Source organism: Lactuca serriola, chromosome 5 (assembly GCF_051521515.1).
Source record: "Lactuca serriola cultivar US96UC23 chromosome 5, Lser_US96UC23_V15, whole genome shotgun sequence".
Lineage (NCBI taxonomy): Eukaryota > Viridiplantae > Streptophyta > Magnoliopsida > Asterales > Asteraceae > Lactuca > Lactuca serriola.
In genome coordinates, this window is record NC_136412.1 from 178683330 (window position 1) to 178699738 (window position 16409).

The window sequence follows — 16409 nt, forward strand, 5'->3', positions numbered from 1 at the left end:
TTATGAAAAGTTAAGACTCAATTGAAAAGCCTCATTTACATGATTTATTAACTATATTAAACCATTCTTTATGTGTTGGTTCGACTCAAGCAAACAATATACCATCACAACCAAACACAAAACGACTTAAATACCAAACAAAGGTGCCAGCTCACCGGACCCGGCCAAAAAGGGTACTACTCCCCATAACAAAGCAAAAGCATGGAAGTAGCACTAACACTACACAAAAACTACATAATTAAAGATAGACTCTAAAAACAAATAAGAATCGGATTAATCTCAATTCTCAAAGATCATTGGGAGTTTATCAATCTGCTGGCTGAATTTCTGGAATCATGGTTCCAGAAATTTCTTAATGGGCTACCTGTTCAGGCAGAACAGCGGGATGTGTCGTACTAGGCCTCCTTAAAGCTTTAAGCTCAAGTTCAACAGTCCTTATGGTTGGCCTGTTAACACCACATATGTACATGCACTTGTTCGCTAGTTGTGCTGCATGCGGTGTTTAAATGTTGAAGGTCAATACCCCCTTCATTTAATAATCTTGGTTCCACCATTTGCACTTGACAAAATACTTTGACAAGTACTTCTCCTGGTAGACTCTCTCTACAAGAAGTTTTTATTATTTTTTTTATTTTTACCGGTGATGAGCTCTGCAAGGACCACCCCAAAGCTGTACACATGGCTCTTTTCATTTGTATTGTTTGTGTGTAGGCACTCAGGATCCAAGTACCCAAGTGTGTCCTGAACAACAGTGTTGACGTTTTCTTCTTGTATAGAAAACAACTTGGAAATACCAAAATCAGACAATTTTGCATTGAAGTCATCATCTAATAATATATTTGCGGACTTGACATCTCTATTTATGATGGGGGTGGTGGCATGAGAATGAAGGTAAGCAAGTGTAGATGCAGCTTCTACAGCAACCGTCAATCGATTCTCCCATGATAACCAACTCGTTCCACCCTCTTCATTATGAATGTGATGGAAAAGTGTGTTATTGGGAATGAACTCATACACTAATACCGGTACCTCCTCTTCTAAACAACAGCCCAATAGTTTCACGACATTTCCATTGATGATTTTCATTATTACCAATACCTCATTGATAAATTGTTCATTTTTAGTCTTACCCACTGAAACATACTTCTTTATTGCAACAACGCGTTTATCCGACAGTACTCCTTTATAAACAACCTCAAAACCTCCTCGACCAACAGTTCGCTCATTTGAATAGTTATCGATTGCTTTTGGAAGTTGTTTGGTGATATATACAGTCACAGTGTAATCAACCTCTTGTGAATTCAGTTTTTTCTAAAAAAACTTCTCTTGTTCCTTCATAAGTTTCCTCTTCTTGATGCTAAAGAATATCCCAATGATCCCAGCTAATGTTAAAATAATCCTAACCAAAGCTACATGGAAAAATATAAGGAAAATGATCAGTTAACCAGATGAATACTAAACATGGGAACGCTTGTAATAATGCCATATTTCCAACAATTACGTATACCGCGGAATTATTACAACTTATCTTGCAAATATTGGTTGTTAATCCATGAAATATATGTTTTTTCTTGTAAATGATACTTCATAAAAGTAAAAAAGAAAAAACAATTCATTTTACGAAATAAAAAAAAATCTTGAAACAAGTATTTTTTGGATTGAAAACAAAATTATGTATAATAAATTTGTAGTTAAGATGTTTGCGTTTTTGAGGAGAAACACACATTACCTTTTACACATTTAAATGTAAATGAATATCATAAATTTATACACATAAAAATAATGAAGAATGGGTTCAAGCCTATATTTTTACATGGAAAAAGTAGTCTTGGATAGAGTATAACATAGAATCTATATAAAGCTTAGTCTTGGATAGAGTAGAACATATAACCTATATAATTTACAACCTAACTCAAATCAAATATTTATAAAAAATTAGTTTCTATACACATTAGCAACCAATGAATTTGTCCAATTAAACCCAATTCTTTTATCTACATTAGCAAGCCAATGAATTCTTATTTTTTTTATTTAAAAATAAAATGTTATATAGTGATCTATGGTGAGCTAATTATAGACTAATTAAATTGGACAACATTACCAACCAATTTTTCTGAACCTAATTTTCTAAGCATTTGAAAGAAAATGTAAGGCCAATTTCCCAAAATTTTTATATATTTTGGGAAACATGTACACTGGAAAAACAAAATTCATGAAAAAATGTTAATTGTATGAAAAAAAGGGTTTACTCATTTATTTTTCCATGTCTTATTTAGACCATCTTTAACACTAGAGGAAAAATAATAACGCTAATAGTGATTTATCTCTATCTTCACTTTAATTTCACTAATTTTTTAAACCCAAAAATATATCCTAACTATATTCTTTTTCTTCAGATTTTTATATATTCAATAATACTTTTCAATTCAAAAGACTTTTAGAGTTTGTCTAAAATCATTTTGTTTTAATAACCTTAAATTTTTTACCAATAAATAAATATAACAAAACAAATAATATAAATTAATTTTGACATTAATATAACAAGTATTTTATTAAATAAATAATTTCATTCATAAGTCATCAAAATAAATATTCAAACTCATTTGTAAAAAATTATACATATATTTACAGAAATATGACACATACGTTTAGAAAAATTTAACAAGGAAATATTAAGAAGTGTTTAAATTTAAAATATATTTGAAACAATTTTCATATTAAAGTTATAATAATAAATTTAAACAAATACTAAATAAATAAACTCAAATTTTAAGTATGTTAAATAAACTAGATATAAATAAAGTTAAACTTGAACAAACAAATATGACAAGTAAAAGTTAACCTTAATTTATAGAGTTGATAAATTATGTTCTTTCAAGTTTAGTAATCTTAGCCTTATAATAATCTTATATTCGATGTAAAAAATAAAGTGGAGTTGAAGAATTATATATATATATATATATATATATATATATATATATATATATATATATATATATATAACACATTGAATAATTTTATAAATAAAATGGAACTGAGAATGCTTTTAATTGAAAAAAACAATTGTAAATCATTAGTAAGGTACAAGCAATGATATTTTGAAAATAAAACTAGACTAATAAAGTTCAAATGTTTTCAATCTATATGGGTCAAACCTCCAGCTTAAAAACCAATGGTTTATAATTAGATTAAAACAAGTCTGTTCACTCAAAAACATAATCAAACCGGCCAGGTTGAATGTTGAACACCAAACTTTATAAAACAAAATATTTATAAATAAATAAAACCTTATTAGGAATTGGGTCTTTAATGCAAGTGACAGCCTATGTTTATAATTAATGGACCAAAGCCTAAATGTAACCTAAGAAGGTCTTCCCCCATCCTGCTTTTAATAAGCATAACTCTACTCCCAACACTTTTGATGTGGGATGGGCCACAAAATTAAGTTATACTCTACTTTTCTCCTTATGTGTTTTATTAATAAGTTTTTTTTTTTATTTTTATATCTATCATCTTTGTAGAAAAATAAGTTTTAAAAGTTAACTTTGGACTGATACAATGAGAGCATCTATCTATTCGGGTTTTTGGGACCGGTTTGTGTCAAATATAATTTTTAGACTTTTAGTGGAATGGATTTTTTTCTAAAATCGAAACTGACCTTGGCAGCATTATGAAGATAAGGATTGCCCTGGTAACCTTTGTTGCAGCTGCAACGATATCCATCAAGATCTTCATCATCCATGCAGAATCTATTTGCCTTGCATTCTGTAGCCTGTGAGCAATTCCGCTTGCCTCCTCCAATTACCCAATCCACCAGGATGTGGACATTTGAATCTAAAGAAAGCTTTGAACTTTGAAGCACCAGACAAATCACGTGACGTGCACCACCAAAGCCTAAATGGTTTTCCTCAGCAAGAAATGCAAAACCGCAAGGATTGAACAACCGTACATTCATATGGTTATCAAAGGAGCCAATATTTGCATTGAAACCCTTGAGACCCTTTCGTATTGATGTCTGACAACACCCAATTCCAGAGCATTTAGCATTGTTAGGCACATTATATACTTACGTTAGTACATATGCCCATACAGCCACTAGCGTAGTTGGGTCCATGTGGTCCTCTGATCCAAGCATAGTTATTGCATCCAACGTAAACCTGTTTTCAGACGAAAAAGTGAAAGGGCCCACCTCATCGACTGCCATACCTGAATTACCACTAGTATCATTCACACATTTGTTCTAGCAAGAGCGATTAACAGAATTGAAAATGCTGATCTTGGAATCCGAGATACTGTATATGCCGATGTTCCGAGATAAAAAGCTTTGGGGGTTTAAAAGTGATGTTGCAGGTAAGCTCAAATGACTCGTCTAAGGAACACACTTTGCTTATTCCAAATGGGAAGGGAACTGTTACGTTCACGCATTTTGTTTGGCAGTGTGGTTTTGCAATGGCTGTAACGGAGGCACCTACAAAATTGCTTTCAGACGACAACGCGAGGATGAAAACTAGAAGGATGTTTCTTTTTTCTTGTATTTCTTTGATCAGATATGTTTTGTGTGTGATTTGGTTGATGTGCTAAGAGCAACCACATCGGTGGTGGTGCTTGTAAATGCCACATGTACATTTTTTTGTAAAACACATAGATTAGATATTATTATTTTATTATAAAGGTAATTTATCAATTTGTTTTTAATATCTAGACATGATTATTTGATTAAAATATTAATATATTAGTTTGCAAGACAAAGACATAGTCCCATGTGACCTGGCCTTGCAATTGGTTTGCAAGCCATCGGCTGTAGATGGTCTAAAGCATCTTATATATTCATATTTAGAGTAGACATAAAAGCAAAAACGGTCCCCTTTTGTTATTTAAAAATATGTATCTTACTTAAATTATGGATTAAAAATAGGTACTAAAATAATTTGATACACAGATTTGCATATAAACTAAACACACAATTTTTCTTTAAATGTAATTATTTATCGAAATATTATCAATTTCACAATTCCTATTTATACTTTCCAAGATACATATTAGGGTTTATTAACCATGTATTTATATTTATTTATATGATGATACTTCATTATTTGATATATTTTTCAAAATGACCCCCCCCCCCCCCCCTCAATATAATAAAAGGGTGTCTTTAGGGCATGTTAGACAAAATTAGCTATAGCCGGTAGCGGTTTGCTAAACGCCACGTGAAGTAGCTTTTTGATTTGAATCGTTTTGTTTAAACTAAACATTGGAAGCTTGTAGTGCCAAACAAGACTAACAGAGCGTTTTGTCAAACGCCAAAAGCTCCTAACCGTTTATGCCAAACATGCCCATTAAGTTTATCACATTAAATAAGATTGTGATAGTTTCAATATTTAATTTTTGTATGTAAATTTCCATATGATAATTTTGTTTTCTATAAAATATGGCCACCGAATTTCTAGTGGACAGCGTGTCTCATATTGAATCAAACGAGGTGAAAAATAATGATTATAACGGTAATATCGAATTACCTTATTCAACGGATTGACATTTATCGAATTACCGTAATTACCTTTGACCTTACTTAGTGGATTTGACAACATGTATATATCCGGTCAATAGGGGCACAATAGGAAGTTTCAATTCAGGAAGCAGTTTTTAAGAGAGAAAATAAGGGCATTTTTGGTAATTGACAATGAAAAAGGAGCAGGAAAAAAGATTGGGGAAAATCCATGTGTATGCATTGTGATACAACAAAGTCATATATGCATTGTGACACAACAAAATTTTGATTGGAACTTTGTCTTTTTTTAAGAAACTATGACTTGCAAGGAATAGCAAGATACTTTTGATTTTCTGTTATTTATATTCTTATTAAAGGAATAACACAAAGTACGATGTTGTTCCATTGTGTTTGTATATGTATGTATATGATTGTGTGCAAAGGCCTGTTATTTCTTGATTAAAATGATAGTAATGTACTTTCTTTTTCATTGCGATTTTATATATTAACATATATTTAATTAATTTTTTATTTTATTTTTTATGTTTTTGAAACTAGTGGATATAACTATTTTTCATGCCTTAGGGCCATTTTTTACACATTTTATTAGCAAAAGGACCATTTGTGTATAAAAATCTTGCATCAGGGACCATTTCTATAACAGTTTATTACATGATCCTTTTTTCATTATTTTCTTAACACAAGGGCCATTTCATGGATTCATATATATATATATATATATATATATATATATATATATATATATATATATATATATGTATATATATATATGTGTGTGTGTGTGTGTGTGTGTGTGTGATGCATTTTATTGATATTTAAAAAAAAAAAAAAACCCAAGGTACATTGCTATTTTTAGATCCACCTTGAAATGCCTAACATCTCCACACTTGAAACATACCATATAAGTGACTACACACTAGTTAGTAGAGTACCCAAATTTGCCACACTTAAAGCAGGTTACAGCTTTTGAGCATTGTCCAAAATGCTTCCTTCTATATTTTTTGCACAATATTGCTTCATTGCCATCTCCAGGCTCCATGTCGTTAGGGTTATATTTCGAAAAATCTTCCCTCTTATTAGGTTCTGAAATTTCTCTACCCTTCCTCTTTCTCTAGCTTCAGCCTTGGTGGCTATTTTCTTTTCAACTATGTATTCCAAGGACCTGGCAACTTGGATAGTTTCTCCCAATGTAGTTTCTTTCTTTACCAAAGGAACAAAATTCGTTGGTAATCTATTAAAAAAATTTCTATCTTGTAGATTTTAGTAGGAACTAATTAAGGGACAAATTCCATCTTTTCAAAAAAAGGTTATAACATACTCTCTGATGCTCATCTCTCTTTTATTCAGGTTTTGGTAATCATTTGAAATTTCCAAAAGGTCTCTTTCTGAGCAGAACTCCTCTTTTAATTGCACAATACAGTTCTCCCATGATATCTTCATTGCCTCCTCTTTCGGCATAGCATTAGTCAGCCGCTTCCACCAACTTAATACTCCAGTCTTTAGTTGTCTAGTTGCGAAGATTGTTTTCCATTGATCGCTACAATCATAACTCCCGAACACTATCTCCATTCCGTAGATCCAATCCATGACCACTACTAGTGTTGGCTCTCCCAAAAGTCTTGGTGGTTGGGATGCGATGTAGTCTTCATACTTGCATCCATCTCTATCAACCGCTTTCTTGGAATCGTCCTTCCTAACTCTTGACAATTCTACATTCCCACGATAGTCTCCTTCCTTGAACTGACCTTCATTTAACACTGGTTCCATAACCAGTGCAGTGCGCTCTTCCCTATTTCCTTGGAATAGTTGTCTAATTTCCTTTATATGTTTGTTAAGCATTGCTCGAGTCATAGCTTGAACTCCTACCCTTCAAACTAGTTCAGGGCTTCGGTCTTTGATATCATTTCCCACTTTACTATGCGTCCTGACCATGACATTCTGTACATCTGAGAAGGTGTTCAATGTACCGAAACGAGAATATAGATAGATAAGAGTTAGACGTGAAATCCTTGTTATTACTCTGAAACATTATGTGTCAGATCTAATACCGTAATTAAACGTATAGAAATCTGAACACATAAAATTTCCTAATACTAGGTTGGAAATAGACCTTGAATTTAATAATAACAACCTATATGGTGATCTAAGGCACACTATACTACAATTCATTTGGCAAATAAAAGCAAATTATGAATCTTATCCTAAATTAAGCTAGTACAGGTTATAGCAAATAAGGTATTTAACATACGTTATGCTATATATATATATATATATATATATATATATATATATATATATATATATATATATATATATTCATTATTTATTACTTAATATAATTTAAGGCCTATATCCTAAAATATCCTAGTGCTTGTGTCTACTTGGTTTTAGAACCTAAACTATCATAGAAACACACCTCACCATTATTGTTTAACTCCTAAGTTTAAGTCTAGAAATCCTACAAATTCCAAGTTCGCTTAACCTGATGCCCTAATATAAACTGTGACATCATCTAATTTTCAGAACCAATTAAAAACTTTTCTTTACGCTTTTAAAATCATTTATTTATAATTGCAGAAAATCCCAGTACAAAAGATCATTTTGATTTTGAATGCTAATTTGTTTCCAAAATGTTAACAACCTAAGGATGTCATAATCAATACATATACATAAGCTACAACATAAAGACCTGATGGTCCTAAATACTATTGTAGGTTATCTCTTAATCACTCAACATCCTAATCAAGTTCCACTAAGTTAAGTCTTGATACCTGTGAGGCATACAAACTGTGTGGGTTAGGTTGGGGAAACCTGGTGAGATACATAAGGATTTCAATCCCACAATATTGATATGCTAATATTCCATAATTATCAGACCGGAAAAACCAACCGTTACCATACAGTAACCATTCCTACATATCCCTTCTTACTGATCCTTACAAATCCTAGACTAACCGTTTCTATCGATCCTCATAAATCTTAGACTACCATTTCTACCGGACCTCATAGATCCTAGACCATGATTATCAGGGAGAAATAATAGCGCCTGATGAATAGTTAAGATTGACTTCATAGCTAGGGGCTTCCTTGGCTGATTTAAGTCATAAAAGTATATGGGTCATTACAGTATTTGATGAATATGGTGTCCCATTTCATCTACGTCTTAGAGTAATGATCTCACACTAGTAACGTAACTCACAAGATCGTCTAGAATGATCAAGTGATGTCACCTACTTTGGGCTGAATAGACATACTGATAATTGTTGCCTGATCGGGAACCACCATTTTTGGTCATCCTATATGGGCTGTGATATCCCCAATTTCACGGCCAGAAAAAACCGATTTGTTTATGCTTTGTTTTAAAATCAGAGTAATCCTTTTTAAGGAAAACAGTTGCGGAATTTGTTCCCAAAATAAAATATGATAAAATAAAATTTATCAAAGCATTTCTTAAAGAAATGTATTTTCATTAAATAACAAAATCTCGGGATGTTATGTTCCGATACAGACCAAAAGCATAAATAGTATAAAATAGACCTTACAACAGTTATTTATAACTACTGATCTATAATCCAAAATCTCTCGTCAAGTCCACCAATTTATACCCTTGTGCCATTACCTGTAATGCAAACAAAACTGAGTGGGTCAGGCTTGGGAGCCTGGTGAGCATATAGGGTTTTCAACCCACAATAATATAATTATTATATTCAATCATCAAACAATCAACCCAATTACCCACCCCCATTATCTTCGTTTATTCTTAAGTACCTTTCCTAAGGAATTATCCTAAGGGTCATCTCCTACATCGTATTTACCTCTCATCTTCTTACATCACATTTCCATTATATATATTCGTTCCTAAAGCATGAATACCCAGTCACAACATCGCCTAGACTTGTAACTCATAGTAAGGGTTAGGCTATCATCGCATGAATACATAGTCATAACATCGCCTGGACTCGTAATTCATTGTAAGGGTTAGAGTATCATTGCATGAATACGTAGTTACAACATCGCCTGAACTCGTAATTCATCACCTACAGGTTATGGGCCTACTGTTGTTTCCATGGGGTCATCTAGAATAGTCCGTGGTCGCCATCTATACTCTGGTAGATGACTACATCGCCAAATTGCCACGTCGTCGGTCAAGGTTATGGTATCTCCTCTCATCTCACATCACCTATTTATCATCACCTATCTATCATCACCTAATTATCATCACCTTTTTATCATTACCTATCTCTCATCACCTAATTATCATCACCTATTGCTCATCACCTAATTATCATCACACATCATCTAATTCATCTACCCATGTTCTACCCAACATATTTGTAGATATAAAATACATGTACAGATTAACTCATTTAACACCTATATAAAACATCCATTCCACACTCATCTCAAATAAACAACAATATATAAACACATAGCACGTATTTCATAGCAAATACTTAATATATATATATATATATATATATATATATATATATATATATATATATATATATATATATATATATATGTTAGAAGAAAGTGATCACATACTCACCCAAAACATATACTTAATACATTCACACAATACTTCACACACCGGATGTAAGAGTATACACTCACTTGATCAGAAGATGATCGGATAGCACTATGGCTCTAAGAGTAGTAATCTTCGGTGAAACCGGGATCACTTCACACACCGGGTTTCTCGCAGACAGAGCTTCGGCTCGGAAACTATTTTCTTCTCGGGATCTTCGGTCTTCGGGACTTGCTTCGGGTCTCGGGGTTGATACCGGGGCTTCGGGGGTATTTCTTTGCACGTAAATCAATGCAATACAGGTGAGAGATGAGAGAATGAGCAACCAAACTCGGCTGGCCCTTGATTTCTATTTATAGGGAAAATTTCTCATTTTCCACGTCGTGGGCTTGATCGTCACTGCATGCGTCATCGCAAGTTGCGTCTGGGGGACTCCAGGAGGTGTCAGAAGACTTGCCACATCGTGACACTGCTTGCCACGTCGTGGTATTTGACAGTTTTGGGGTTTCGCGGCCCGAACTTCAGAAATTCATAACTTTCGCATACGAACTCTGTTTTCGACGTTTATATCGACGCGTAGGTAAAAACAATATCTACAACTTTCATTTAGACTCCGTTGGCTAATTTTGACTTTATTTTTATTATATTATTTTTAGTAGGCCGGGACAGGAAAACTCCGTTATAAACTCATAACTCCTTCGTCTGACGTCCGTTTTCTTCTGTCTTTCTGTCATTGCACCATTATTGATGAGATCTTCAATTCTCATTTAGATTGTTTTGGCTAAATATCGCTCTAATGTAAATTCACTATTAACGTCGCACTGTGTCGTGCCAGTTCTTTCGCGAAACTTCGATAGGTCATAACGTCTTCGTTATAACTCGGATTTCGGTGTTCTTTATATGTACGGAATCCTTGTAATATATACTATAACTTAGTTAAGATTAATCCTTCTAAATAATCTTCCATCAAAAATTCATTTTTGATGCTTATCGTCTCTAAATTGACTAGCCCGAATCTACGGGCGTTACATGGGCCTACCATACATCAACTCTAGAAAGAGTCATGAAACCGAACTTTACTCTCTATTCCTAGGTTACACACATTCTCCTAATGACACTACATAATATTAAACTTAATTGAACTAAGTATCTTCCATGAGCCTAAGTTTATCCCTAGACTAGATTACAGTTCCCGTAACCAACTTTTAATACCAACTCTATTCTTGGGTGACACTAACCTATCTTAGTGTATATCTATTCCATAAGAGTATTTGGTATTATTTATCATTTATCTTCTAACAAGAAATAGAACCATATATATTTCACACATAGCACGTTATGTGTGTGTGTGTGTGTGTATATATATATATATATATATATATATATATATATATATATATATACATATATATCCTAACATCTAATCCCCTCACGCGAACGCACGCGGATTTATGATTTTTCAAAAATTCGTATCTTCATACGAGCTCTGTTTTCGACATTCGTAATATCATCGGAAAGCTTTCGATGAGAACCATATGGACGAGATCTTCAACTCTTGTTTAGATTGTTTTTCCTAACAATCAACCGATCTCTACTTCGGTTTCTCAGCTGTATACTGCTTTGTTGAAACTTCTAAAAATCCTAACTTCCTCTTACGAAGTCAGATTTGGATGTTCATTATATATACGCTCTCGGTTTAAAGACTACTACAACTTTTGTTTAGACCTCTTAGGCTAAAAAGAAATTTATAAAAAAAATAACTTTTTACGATACGCAGAGTCGTTCCGGTTAAATTGCGAAACTTTGAAGAAACATAACTTCTTCATTCGAAGTCGGATTTTAGCGTTCTTTATATGTATGGAATTTTTATCACATACACTATAACTTTTTCTAAGATTATTTGTCCTAAATATTCTTCTGTCAAAAAGTCATTTTTACGCTTATTATCTCTAAATTGACTAGCCCGAATCTGCGGACGTTACATTTTACATAAAATAGGATTTTTAAAAGAATACCAAGGATTATTCTATGCATGAAACAACCATGGTATACTATATTTTTTAAAACTAGAATTATAAAAACAGCAAACACCCCTTATAAACCTCAGATCTATGCAATCTGTTTTAACGAACACCCTTGCATCTCTTGTATGCAGTACTAGGATAAAGGTCATCTAACCGCTTAGTGTCATCTTTTGATGGTTGGGGTGTATTCGCGATTTCTATCACCAAGTTATAGGCTGATTACATAAGTTTTTCAAATGGATGATTTGATCAAAAGTCTTTTGTGACAAAAGATGCCCAAGTAAGAGAGTTCTGAGGCATAAATGAGATTATACATGACTATTACATTTTGTTATTAGCGATCCCATATATCTAGGAATTATATTATAGTATATAATTGATAATCGATATCTACGTAGATGGATTCAAATGAATGGAATAAAGGATACCTAACCATTTATTTGTTTTGAAACTTGGATCCTAGACTTTGATAATTAATGGTTTTAGAAACTAAAAGGGTATTAATTATTGCAGATTATATAATCAACTCTCATTACCATGAATCGTCATTTTCTTTAATGACCTAAAAATAAATAACATCCAATGGATACAACTTCATGTCTTGAGAGGCAATCTCGCGAGAGATCTAGAATTTGACGTTATTAAAGGTCCTGGTGATAAACTGCTTTGAGTAGTAGAAATAAGCATAATACCTGGTAAAGGCATCAATATGATGTTGAAGATGTTTCCAACATTATATTGGTAATATCATCTTCTGTGATCTAAGAGGCCCAAGTTTTATGGACTGAACACCTTTAAGCCCAAAAAACTCCAAGAAGGCTCATATAGATGGATATTGTTTCTTTTATAGAGAAATTGAACACCGGAAGAGGAACTATTCCTCTTATCCGAAAAGAAAGTCTGGAGAGACTAGTAATTCATGTATATAGTAGAAAGAACTTATACTTTTCATATAACACTCAAGTACTTGGTATTTAAATGTCAATATAATATTTGTAAATTGCTTGTAGATATTCAAGAAGATTAACCAGCTGAGCACGAGTAACTTGGAATTGCACTCTTGGAGTTTAGTTTATTAATTATGCTTAGTACATAATGTACTTGTATTGTAAAACAATGTTTGTTTTCGAACCATGTATTTTTTTCATTTAGCATGTCTAAATATATGTCTTAGTTAGTTTATTAATATTTGATTCTTTACTTAAATCGTTTTTTCATAACTATCACTTCATATTCTGTAATGATTGAAATTCTATTTATGAGACTGGATCTCATAATAGAATTATAATGTAAATATCAATGTTTTCCAAATGACAAGTTATATATGCAAACACTTTTGACTTAAACTTTTTTTAAACCAAATTTATCTAAGACATTCTAATCTTTATTATATAAATGATATTTACATATTCCAACTTCAAGAAAGGGATATTTGAAGGCAGATAATGTAGTTTATTTGAGATATGTGAATGCTATGTATATATAAAGATTCATAATGATATTTTCACTAAACAATGGAGAAAACAATTATTAAGGAATTGTATATTGTGATGTATGACTTCCATTTTAATGAATGTCTAAGATTAAACACAAGATACCTGTCAACTTTATTAACAACTATAGTATTTATAATTATATTTTACGTAAACATAATTATGAAATCTTTGTTGAAGTTTTCAAATATAAGGTTGAGAGACAAGACAGTAATATAATCTAAAGCCTTAGTGATAATAAATGACGCATTAAACTTTACTTGATATAGTTTATTTTCTAATCGATAGAAATATCCTCCTTTATTCTCATAAAATTATACTTCAATCTCTATTAATTATATCTTGAATACAATCACAAACTAACTACATGTCTGTAGAATATCTGAAAGGGCATCTAGATTATGATATACATGCCCACCCATAATAAGTTCTCTTAGTCGTCTGAAAGTTGAGTTAGCAGAAAACAAGTTTCTATTGACAAAGTAAGTAGGAGGCTAACGAAACTTAAAGCTACTCAAGAACCATAGCCTGATAGAGCACAAATTGGCACTCGTTTTAACATGAAATTGTTAAACATGAATAATATTTATTCATAAACACAAACTATTCGCATATATGGTAAAAATCATTGTTGACTTAAAAAATGTGGAATCTCTCATTGATGAGGTCTTCTTGATGGTTTCTGGAAAATCCATCAACCACCAAAATGCTATAAACGACTTAGATTCATGAGCAATGAGATGTAGTCCATATAAAATACTCAAGTATGGGCTTGATTATTCTTCTTCTTTATAGCAAGGCTAGAAGGAGTATGAGATTCTTTTAAAAGAAAACCTACATGGATATCTATACACATTTAGCAAGGCATCTTATAAAAGGATTTTCTTGTACTCATGACATTGATTATGATCTAACCTTTTCACAAGTAGCTATGATTAGATCCAAAAGGATATTATTAACCATAACTACATATTCTTAATATGATATATGGCAAATAGATTTCAAGAAAAACCACTTTCCTTAATAGAGATCTACCAGAAGAGATATGTATAGCTTAGCCTGGAGGTTTTCTTAATCCTTGTTATCCTAACAAAATGTGTAATGCTTAAGATCCACTTATGGATATACAACAAACATCTCAAGATTGAAATCATCATTTTAATAGGAAAACACAAGGTGTGTTTTTATATAAAATTGAAGGTAGAATTTGTGTTTATTGAGAACCGGTGGGAGGATAGTGATATTTCTAATCTTGTATGAATGAGACACACTTAATCATGTGAAATTACATTCCGACTATGCAAGGTAGTTTTCATTTTGACTCAGAAAGTGATTCTAAAATGAAAGACTTCAGAATGACAAGATACATTCTTAGAATGTATGATTTATAGAGATAGATAAAGAGTTTTTAAATCTTTTGCATATATTGACAATATCTTGAAAGATATCAAGATAAAATTTTGGAGGACTCTTGGCATTGTCATATGGCACCATTTTGATCCTGTCTTAAAAGGACGTAAGACATAGGTTTGAGGTAGATAAAATGATATATATTTAATTGGATTAGCAAATGAATGCATCATTTGATGGGTTTTGTACAAACAATCCTATGTGTGCATGCAACCCTAGATTTGGATCTATGTTTTCACTATTAGATACACAACATTATGAACACATAAAGAAACCCTAAAAGGCTTCTAAGAATTTAGAAATCCACAAGGGAAGATGAAATACATACCTCTTGTTATTATATTGTAATAACAACTTAAATCTTGAATCTTCTTGTCTTTAAAAGCAAGTACCACAAGTGTAGTACCTCTAATGGTTCACAAACACCAAGAGCAAATAGAGAGACAAGAGAGAGAGGGAGGAGGTATGAAATCGGCCCTAAGAACCCTTTAGGAAGGCATGGACGAATTCTTATGGCCTTAGGGGTCTTTATATAGGTGTAGAGATTAGGGTTTCAGTCCTTATCCTTATCTAGTTGCTTGCCCACCAAGCAATCATAAGATAAGCCTTGAAATCCCTTATCCTTTATCCTTTGGACGATTTCAAGGATATCTTATCCCTTGAATTTGTCCAACCCATATCAAGGATAATCATTACCCTATTTTGTAACCATCACATAATTACAATTCAGCCCCTCTAGTTTAATTAATTACACTTGATCACAAAATTAATTCTTAATTAATTATTAACCAATATTAATTAAACAAATATGATTTCTCCTTTAGTATATAATTCTTATAACATATTAATAAATCATAATAACCTCTTTCTCTATTATTTCTCCAGTCAAGTTGCTTTGGTGAAGGCAACCCAAAAGGACCACGCACAATCGGGTCAAGTACTTACCAAATATGGTTACGGGCTTAGACACTAATCCAACATCATTTATGTCATGTTATGTACAAGACTAGGTATATGATCATGCTCTGAACATATCATAACATATCAATTGGTTACATGGGTAAGTTACTAGATGACTTTGAGAATATATTAAGAGTAGTTAAGAAGAACTAAGAGAATGTATATGAGATAATTAGTTTAGAATAAGATCTGTATGTAAAGAGTTACATAAGATGTAAAATTTGATATATATATATATATATATATATATATATATATATATATATATATATCATTATGATTTATAATTGGATCATGACTTCATTATGGAATGAATATTAAGTTTTTTTGGAATGAGGTCCAAGGAAAACAGTATTACACTGTCTACTAAATAAGAATACGCTGGTACATCCGAAGTTGCAATCAAATATGATTGGATGATCTAGATCATTGAAAAACTAGGTTGAATACTTACATTCAGGGATAGCCTAGAAATCTTTTGA

At 32.1% G+C, this 16409-nt stretch overlaps 1 protein-coding gene across 1 annotated transcript; it reads right to left on the reverse strand.

The window, feature by feature from the left end:
* Nucleotides 1-4204, reverse strand: LOC145049980 (wall-associated receptor kinase 2-like). Its single transcript, XM_078998308.1, has 3 exons — nucleotides 4079-4204; nucleotides 3659-4015; nucleotides 1-1311 (listed from the first exon to the last, which is right to left on the reverse strand). The coding sequence occupies exons 1-3, from the start codon at nucleotides 4202-4204 to the stop codon at nucleotides 604-606; spliced, it is 1191 nt and encodes a 396-aa protein (XP_078854434.1). The 3' UTR covers nucleotides 1-603.
* Nucleotides 4205-16409: the final 12205 nt, after the last annotated feature.